This window comes from Podarcis bocagei, assembly GCF_964188305.1.
Source record: "Podarcis bocagei genome assembly, chromosome: 2".
NCBI classification, from domain to species: Eukaryota; Metazoa; Chordata; class Lepidosauria; order Squamata; family Lacertidae; genus Podarcis; species Podarcis bocagei.
The window spans coordinates 33,417,903-33,427,408 of record NC_138126.1 but is presented as its reverse complement, the minus strand read 5'-3'; the positions used below and the strand labels follow the sequence as shown (position 1 = coordinate 33,427,408).

At 44.0% G+C, this 9,506-nt stretch overlaps 1 protein-coding gene across 1 annotated transcript in view; it reads left to right on the top strand.

Annotated features, from left to right (window-relative positions):
- Window positions 1–1,360: 1,360 nt before the first annotated feature.
- The window catches only part of TMF1 (TATA element modulatory factor 1), a 26,227-nt gene continuing 18,081 nt past the window's right edge, over window positions 1,361–9,506 (top strand). Inside the window, exons 1-4 of the mRNA XM_081180633.1 lie at window positions 1,361–1,737; window positions 5,523–6,766; window positions 8,537–8,640; window positions 9,477–9,504. Of these exons, the coding sequence (XP_081036759.1) occupies window positions 1,572–1,737; window positions 5,523–6,766; window positions 8,537–8,640; window positions 9,477–9,504 (1,542 nt within the window). The 5' untranslated portion in view covers window positions 1,361–1,571. The remainder of the gene's footprint in view (window positions 1,738–5,522; window positions 6,767–8,536; window positions 8,641–9,476; window positions 9,505–9,506) is intronic.

Genomic DNA, 9,506 nt, shown 5'->3' with positions numbered 1-9,506 from the left:
CATGTTTGTGAGACATAAAGTATCTGTTGTAAGCACAACTACAAAAAGTGTCAAATTTTTAAAAAACTACCAAAGTCCTCCCTAAATAAATTCCAGTGGCACGTTGAAAATCAACCAAATGTAAGCTTTCAAGGTGTGAGCTATTGTGTGTGCGTGTGTGTCAAGGATTTAGCACACAGATATTACATGCATTCAGATTTACCTAGGCCTAAGCTCCAAGGGACGCGGGTGGCGCTGTGGGTTAAACCACAGAGCCTAGGGCTTGCTGATCAGAAGGTCGGCGGTTTGAATCCCCACGTCGGGGTGAGTTCCCGTTGCTCGGTCCCAGCTCCTGCCAACCTAGCAGTTCAAAAGCACATCAAAGTGTAAGTAGATAAATAGGTACTGCTCCGGCAGGAAGGCTGCTCTGGTTCGCCAGAAGCGGCTTAGTCATGCTAGCCACATGACCCGGAAGCTGTATGCCGGCTCCCTCAGCCAATAATGCGAGATGAGCACCGCAACTCCAGAGTCGGTCACAACTGGACCTAATGGTCAGGGGTGCCTTTACCTTTAAGCTCCATAGAAGTTTACTGAGAAGCAAGCCCCATTAACATGTAGTAAAGCTTGTACCCTTGCCTCCCCCCCCACCGACATAATTCTCAATTCTTCAAGGCCAACAATGTTCCCAAACCACCACCACTTCTGAGTACTAAATCACATGCAGAAAATTTGGCTGAAAGTCAAAAGACTTCACTGTTTTACATCTTCTGTCAAGGAAGTGTTACACAAGGGGTCTACTCTTTAATGGCTCAGCAGCTGCACTTTTCTGGGCTGAAAGGCTCGGTTTTAAATTGTAAGTCAACCGAAATTCTGGAATTATTGTGGCTGGATAACGTGTAAACGGGTCTCTTTCCAGAACATAATTTAGGATTAATTCAAATAAGGCTTCGGGGGAAATGTTCATAACATATTGGCCCGTTTCTGTTTTGCCCTCTTGAAAGCGACCCGTTTGGCATTTCCGCAGCGCGATTTCCTGCAGGAAATGTTAAAAGAGGGCAGGGTGCAATAAGCGGCGACCGACGCCAAATCACTTTTAAAATACCTATTAAATAAGGCATATTTTATGAGCTTCGTTCAGAGCTACGAGGAGCCAATGGGAAGCGACTACTACGTATTAGGGGCGGGGAAACCAGGTGCCTCGCCTGTCGCTACGACGACGTTGGCGGCGCGACGTCACCAGGAAGAGAGAGGGCCGCTCCCCATAATGACTGACGCTCCGGGGAAGCTATGGCAACGCAGGCCCGGCGTCACGTGAGCGAGGGCACCGGCTTGTTTTGCTACGTGGAAGGCGGAAGGGCTTTGGCGCATGCGCAGGCTGGGTTGGGGGGGAGCGTGCCGTCGGCGTTCCTGCCTGGCGAGCTGCCTTATCCGGGTTCGCCGTCGCTTCTCTCATGGCGGTCGGTGTCCTGCGGGGCTTCGGCTGCAGCAGCTGCGGCTAGAGGAAGGGGCAGGGGGAGGGAGGAGGAAAGGAAGCGCGCAGGTCGTGAGCCGTGGCGGGGGCCGGAGCAGCCACGGCGTCGGCGGCGTCGGCGATGAGTTGGTTCAACGCCTCTCAGCTCTCGACCTTCGCCAAGCAGGCTCTGTCTCAGGCGCAGAAGTCCATCGACCGGGTGCTGGACATCCAGGCCGAGGAGGAGGAGGAGGAAGGCGGCGAAGCGGCCCAGGGCGGAAGCGCCCCGTCCCGACCGGGAGAGGCGGGTAGGTGGAGCCGCGGGGAGGACTCGCCTCAGACCCTTCAGGCGAGGCGGCCGCCCGTGGTTGTGGTCAAGCGAGGAGGGTCTCTGCACCGGCCCTGACTGGCGTGGCCAGCCCTTTTCCTCGCCCCGGGGGTTATTTGGTTTTATTTTCTCCTCCACCCCACTCCCAAACCACCCTCCGGCAGCGGTTCTCAACCTGTGGGTCCCCAGATATTGTTGGACTACAGCTCCCAACACCCCTGACCACTGGTCATGTTGGCAAAGAATGATGGGAGTTGTAGTCCAACAACATCTGGGGACCCACAGATTGAGAAATATTGCCTGGTGCGTTTCAGAGGCTTTGGCTAAGATATTGGGGGGGGGGGGGGAATTATTGGGTTGTGTATTTTTTTTAATTTTTTTTGTGTGTGTAGGTTATATTGTGATTTTATGTTGTGAACTGCCCTGAGATGATCTGATACAAATAATCAGTGCTTTCCCCCCCCCCAAAAAAAAATGTTTAGGGGTGCTCTCATTTTGACTCAAGAAAATCACCATGTTATAGTTCAAATTGGGAAAAATAAATACAGTAAATGGACAAAAGTACAAAGATTCACAAGATGTTTAGGGGTATGTGTACCACCAGAAAAAAGCACTGCAAATTATTATTATTATTATTATTATTATTATTGCCCTCTAGTGCATGTTCGCTTTTTTGAGTAAGCTCCACAAGATTGCAATGGCACTTTCTGCATAAGCGTGAGTAGGACGGTGTTGCAAGTTGTCCTCCATAAAACAATATTTGCTGTTTTTTCAATATGCCTGCATATGCATATAATCTATAAATCTCCCTTTGTAGGTAACAGACATAGTAGCTGCATAAAATAAAAAATACAACCTTACATTGTTGCATCTATACATACCCATCCTCTCAGTCTTAGTTCCGCTCTCCCACTTCTCTCTTGACCTGGTGATTGTCTCATTCAGTTTTCTTTTGATACACTCATTTTTAAAAAGCTCCTCTTTCTTAGTTACATGCTTCCATTCCTTCCTTCACATAACTTCAAGTTATGAAGTTGTTTCTTGTCCTGGCCCACCTCAAGGGATCAGGGCAATAGGGCAAATAACAACACAGATGGTTGTTGTCTTGTTGGGCTGTGTATGTGATAAAGGGGAGCCTTGTGTCAGTTTAAGTTTATTGGTTAGTTTTTCTAATACTGTAAGGCTGTTTCCCATACACATACATCAAGTAGAATAGAAACATTGCCACCCAATCCCACTCACCATGCCCCCCTCCACCTCTTCCTTCCTTCCTAATGTAACACTAATGTATCAACAAAGGGAACTGATTCGTAGAAAATGTAACTTGAAAAAAGAGACATTGCACATACTTTTGTAAATGAAGAAATCTTTAATTAAAAATATATTTTAAAACAAACAGACTGTTGTTCTGTATTTGCATTGTGGTATAATTGGCCCTGTTCATGCCTGCGTTGGTCTTATCTTCTACTTAAGATCATACTCTGTGTTATTAACTTCAGTATAGCCATTATCTTGTACAGTAACTAGTCTCAGGGGGGCTTTGGAAATGTTTTTCTCAAACAGCGGCTTCCATACCACATGGCAAAGCTTGAAATGGGTTAAACTATTGACTGTCTATGGTACTGAAAAGCTAATGAAAAACCCTACTAATTTCAGTTATCAGATATTGATTAAATTTAATGTAGTGATCTTTAGAATGAAAACTTTATAATTACATTCTGGTTTGCCCCCCTTCCCACAGGAACATCTGGGATCCTTTCTTCAACTCACAAGCCCAGCATGTTGTACCACTGTTGCTTCCTTAGTGTATCTGTACTAATTTCTTGGCTCCTAACTAGACAGTAGTTGCTATCAGCCACCCCCATTTGCATCTCCCAAGTAACATTTGGCAAAATAAATAACTGACGTGTCATTGTTTCTAGCATTTTCCACTCTTGTTTGTTCCTTGGTGCTTACATGAGGGTGATCATTAAGCATGAAGGCTCTTCATGCATTTTATTTTACTGGCAGGGTGTATGAGAATGTGAGATGGCAGTAGTCACAGGTATCCTATAAATGGTAGCAAGGCCTTCAGTTTCATTTTTCTTTTGCATATTTTACCTGACGCTGTCACATGTTCCTTTCCAAAAGCATCATACTATGCTCTCAATGAGCATGTAGTTACCCTTCATCTGCCCACCATGCCAGACTTCCACACATCATCTCCTGCTTAGAGTCTCTAGGGTATAGAACAACCTTGCACAACCTGGTGCTCTCTAGGTATTTTGGACTATAACTCCTATCAGCCTTGACCATTGGACATGCTGGCTGGGGATGACAGGGACGTCTCAAAAACATCTGGAGGGCACCAGGTTGGGGGTGGCTGGTGTATGATTTCTGAAAAAAAGGTCATTGACATCATTTCTGCACTGTTCACTGTTATGTTAGTCTGAAATCAAGGGTGTTTTTGTCTGTGGCTTATTTATAAAATATTTCAAATAAATAAGCCACCTTTTAGAACGAAGACCTCACAAGAAGGTTTTTGTCACATAAATATAGAATCATAATATGTAATAATAATATAAAAAGGAACATGCCTTTCTCTGGCAGTCCATTCTATTGTACTGTTTATGTTCTCTCAGGGTGTTTTACACAATCCTTTTACTAGCCCTTATTCTGGGTGATAAAGAGTTATTGTGCCTGTTTCAGTATGTTTGTGCATGGTGTTGCCACTTTAGCAATTGTTGGTCTTGGATTCATATTATCAGTTCTTACTCTTTCCTCTCCCTTCCTCACACTCTTATTTGCACACTTCCTGATGTATTTACTTTATAATTTGACTTGTGTTCTGTTTCCTCCTTGCGTCATTTTTTTCCTGTTGATTATCTGAAAAGCCTTTCATTTCAACACTTACTCTAGGTAAAGGCATCCATGTAGATACAGATGCCGACCTAGGCCCCTTTGGGAGAAAGGGCAGGATATGACTCTAATAAATAAAAGGATGGCTAAAATCCAGAGCACCACATGGCTAATTTTGTGCGCTCAGCAGGGCTCTTTTACAAAAGTTTTTAAATGCAACTTAAGGGAGGACACTGGACACTGGAGGACACATTAAGTTTTGATGCAACTTAAGGGAAGACATTGGAGAATAGCTGTTTAATTAAAAAACAACTCAAAAAGTGCTGCTTGGTTGTAATCTCTATCTTTTTAGCATATTGGGTGGTCAAATGTAAACCTTTGCCCAGACTTACTGAACACCACACAACTTACTCTTGTTTGCATTAAGCCCACAGCTGAGATTCATTCCTATACTTACATTTCAGGAATATTATCCAACATATACAGTGGGGGGGGGGGAGCCCTGTTGTACACCCTATATCTGCACTAGAGCTTCCTGCTCATGCAACACCAAAAAAAGTATTGGTGCCAAGTATGAGCATGCTGTTGTATGAAAACAGCATACAACTTTAGCTGTCAGCTATCAAGAAATCTTTGTGGTTTTGTTTATAGTGCCGAATTTTGAGCCATATCTAAATCATGACAGGTTATTCACTGGGGGGAGATTGTGTCCAACCCCAAGGAACCATTCTTCATTGTGTGGAAACACAATGTTGGATAAGTAGGTCATAGCTGCACCAAAGATGCTTCGGGAAAGGAAGTAATATCAGTGTGTGTTTATGCAGAAAAAAGTGAAATTGGGGCTAACGACACCTTAATATTTGTGAAGTCTGTACAATGCACTTAACTTCTAAAATTTGGTTTTTCCTTTTCCTCTCATTGTTTTAGGAACAACTTCTCTTACGAGTGGAGGATGGGATACTTCTACATGGGGAGCTAATGCAGATACAGAATCTCAAAGTCAGCCAATATCATCTCCTACAGCCATCACCAAGCCTGTTAGGAGGACTGTGGTAGATGAGTCAGAAAACTTCTTCAGTGCCTTTCTCCCATTAACGGATGTTCAGAGCATACAGCAAAGTCCAGTGGTGTCTAAGCCACCCACCAAATCACAGCGACCCAAAGAAGAAGTAAAAAGCACACTAGAAGAATCTCTGCATGCTGACCTGCCAGAAACAGAAGGAAAAGATTTCTCTGTAATTTCACCTGTGGAACTGGAAAACTTCAGTAGTTCCCAGGAGAAGTTAGAAGAAGGTAATTCAGTACTTGATATCGATGGCAAGCGTAATGAAGATGAGTGTGAGGAAAACAACACTAAAGGCGCTGATCAAGAAGCATCTGCTCAGAATCTCAAGGTAGCGGAAGCCACTGCTATTGTGAAAGCAAGTTCAGGAAGTGAAGAACCTGGTCATATGCCTGACATCTCCACACAACCTCTGCCTGCAGAGACAAAGAGTATAGGTTTGGAAACTAAAGAGCGAAAAAGTGAGGATCGGCAAAGCAATACACCTTCACCTCCAATTAGCACGTTCTCCTCAGGGACCTCGACAACTAGTGACATTGAAGTTTTGGACCACGAAAGTGTGATAAGTGAAAGTTCTGTAAGCTCAAGGCAAGAGGCTGCTGATTCGAAAGCTAGTCTTCACCTGATGCAAACGTCTTTTCAGCTTTTATCAGCATCTGCTTGCACAGAATATAATCGCCTTGATGACTTTCAAAAATTGACTGAGAGTTGCTGCTCCTCTGATGCTTTTGAAAGGATAGACTCGTTCAGCATGCAGTCTTTAGACAGTCGGAGTGTGAGTGAAATAAATTCAGACGATGAATTGTCGGGTAGGGGATGCGTTTCGGCATCTGTAACCCTCAGCCCTTCAACACTAAAAACTGAAGAGCCTGAACCTATAAAAAGCAAGTCTGACCAAATCTTAAGTGAAATTATTGCACTACCCACAGAAGAAACAGAAATGGAGGAAAGTGGGCGAAGTGCGACCCCTGTTAACTCAGAGCAGCCAGACGTCTTGGCTGTTTCTGTGCAAACTGATGGACAGACTCAGAAAGAGGAGGTGGCAGCACATTGGCCCAGTGCTGAAAAGCTGTCAAGTGTAGAGTGTGAAAAAGAAGAGCTTTGCAAGGTAACCCCAGAACTGTCATCATCTACATCTTTCTGCTGCCCTGTTGATATGGTTATTCCCTTTTTATGTTTGGGAGAAGAGGTGCAGTAAGATTATTCAGTCAGATTGCTGAAGGCAGCACGGTTGCAGGCCTCTTTCTGTTTTGATGTCATGAAATTATCCTTTAAATAATAGTAGTAATAATAATTTATACCCCGCCTGTTATGTGTGCCGGTGTGGTTGCTCGAGAGCAATCAGGCAAGATTGCTCTCGAGCAACCGGTTGGTCTTTTCCAGGCTTTATTATCTGTCCAAAACGTTCACAGTGCAGATTGCCTCAATTCCATGTCTGCTCAGTCGCTAGCAGAATCTGGGAGTGGGCGGTCCTTAAACTTTCCCCAGCAGAGCAGTTTTTTTACCCCCATCCTACGCTGTGCGTAAGCCTTCTGCGCAGAGAGGGCGTGGGCAAAAGGGGACCTGTCCCCCCCCCCACTTTGCTCAGGTTTGGTGTTGCGGCTCTCCCTTGCATCTTCCGAGCCCTGTATTCCTTCCCCACTGGAGGCGTGGCTTCACTCCTCCCTGGAGGACGAGCTGCTTCTCACGATCTTTGGCGGCTCCCTGTAACCCAACTGCCTTTCCACCTCCCGCCTCTGAGCTGATGGCAGTTCCTTGACACCGCCCATCTGGCTGGCTCCCAACAGGATTAAAAGCAAAATAAAATATAAAACATTAAAAACTACCCTAAACAGGGTTGCCTTCAGATGTCTTCTAAAAGTCAGATAGTTGTTTATTTCTTTGACATCTCATGGGAGGGGGTTCCATAGGGCGAGTGCCACTACTGAGAAGGCCCTTTGCCTGGTTCCCTGTAACCTCACTTCTTGCAGGAAGGGAACTGCCAGATGGCCCTCGGAGCTGGGTATCAGTGTCCAGGCTGAATGATGGGGGTGGAGATGCTCTTTCAAGGCCGTTTAGGGCTTTAAAGGTGGAGCTTGCTGATTGTGTGCATTTTTGTATATATCTGATTACTCTAGTATGTATACAGTGTTTGGGAGGCTGGGGAGATGTGCATAATGATTAATGATGCATGAGTATTTTACTAGTAAATCAAACAATTGGGGTCCTGTGAATTAAATTGTAACAATCATAAATGGTACAATAGCTTCAGTTTCTTTCAAGTGCATTTAAAATTGAAGATGAATAATCTGTCCAGCAAAACATTTCCTTTAGAAATCAATATGGATCAATAGCCAGTGATCTTTGTCCACTTTCCACAACAGAAATCTTATCGTTCAGTGGGGTTTCTCCTTCCTCTGCTACCCCACAGCCACTCCTACTGCACTCCCCCCCAAAAAATATCTACTCCACCTGAGTTTCCTACATAATTTATTTTTATTACATTTATCTCTGAAGAGCTCAAGATAATATGCATGGTCCTCTTCTGCATTCTATTCTCACAGCAACCCTCCCTGTGAGGTAGTTTAGGCTGAGAGAGTTAGGAATTTGAACCTCAGTCTCTCCAGACCTTGTCCGGCACTCAACCACAATCCATCCTATGTACCATATTCAGTTGATTGTATCTTAACAGATCAGAACTTAAAATGAATTAGGACTGTGTGGGAAAGACTAAAAAGAGGCACAGCATATATGACGTAAAATGTCTTTTGTTGGTTAAGAAAATACTTGAGTGGAACTTTGGGCATTGCTTCTATGATGTTGCCCAAGGAGATCTATCTTTCAGCCATCTTACCATCTTACCAGTCTTCTCAGCTTCTGTGTCTTGAATCTTCTTCAGATTATTGATTCACTGACGGAAAAACTGGAAATGAGGGAAACTCGCCTGTTAAGTGTTAGTAAAGAGAAGGCACGCCTAGAAGAAGCTTGTGATAATCTTAATGAGTAAGTTTCAATTGACAACATTCATCCTGTAGCTCTTCACATCATGTGAAAACATTGTGAACCATTTTTTTGTTTGATAAAATGCATTTGGTTTGCCTTTTGTATAATGTAGCTTTTGTGTAATTTAAGCTAAACAGATTGTAGCAACCCATCTAAAACTTGAAAGGGGTTGATAGATGTCAGTGACTGTATGGAACTGAATTGAATTCATTTTAATTGCTGATTAAGTAATGTAGCCACAAGGTGATTTTAATAAAGCCCCATCTTTTTCCCATGAGCTGCCTCAATAAGCATGCTTCTAGGGCAAACTCTGCCCTCAAACTCTGCCCTCCAGATGTTTTGAGACTACAATTCCCATCATTCCTGATCACTGGGTCCTGCTAGCTAGGGATCATGGGAGTTGTAGGCCAAAAACATCTGGAGGGCCGAGTTTGAGGAAGCCTGTTCTAGGGGCTTGATAAGGGCTGGATTCCAAAGTCATATAAGAAAAGCATGATGGGGAAAAGCTTGGTTATGTGAGGTCATGGTTATACATAGTTGCATGACTGGAGCGCCTCAGATGCTAGTACGTTGTTAAGTGCTTTTTGGGGGGGTAGAGGAATACTGGAAAGCAAAACAGATTCTTGTGATGTCCATTAGTCTATTTATTCAGATAAAAAGTTGAAGGATTGAATTAGAGAAGTAATTCCTCCTTGCTTTTCTTGTTGCCTTGATCCCTCTCAGGAGAAAGAGGGTTTGCAGGTGTGAGTGAGAGGGTGTACATTTATGTGAATAAATTCTGCTTCCCATTTGAAATGTCACGCACAGTCATAATGATGGAAATGTTTTATGTTTAGTGAAATCATCAAGATGAAAGAAGAGAACAG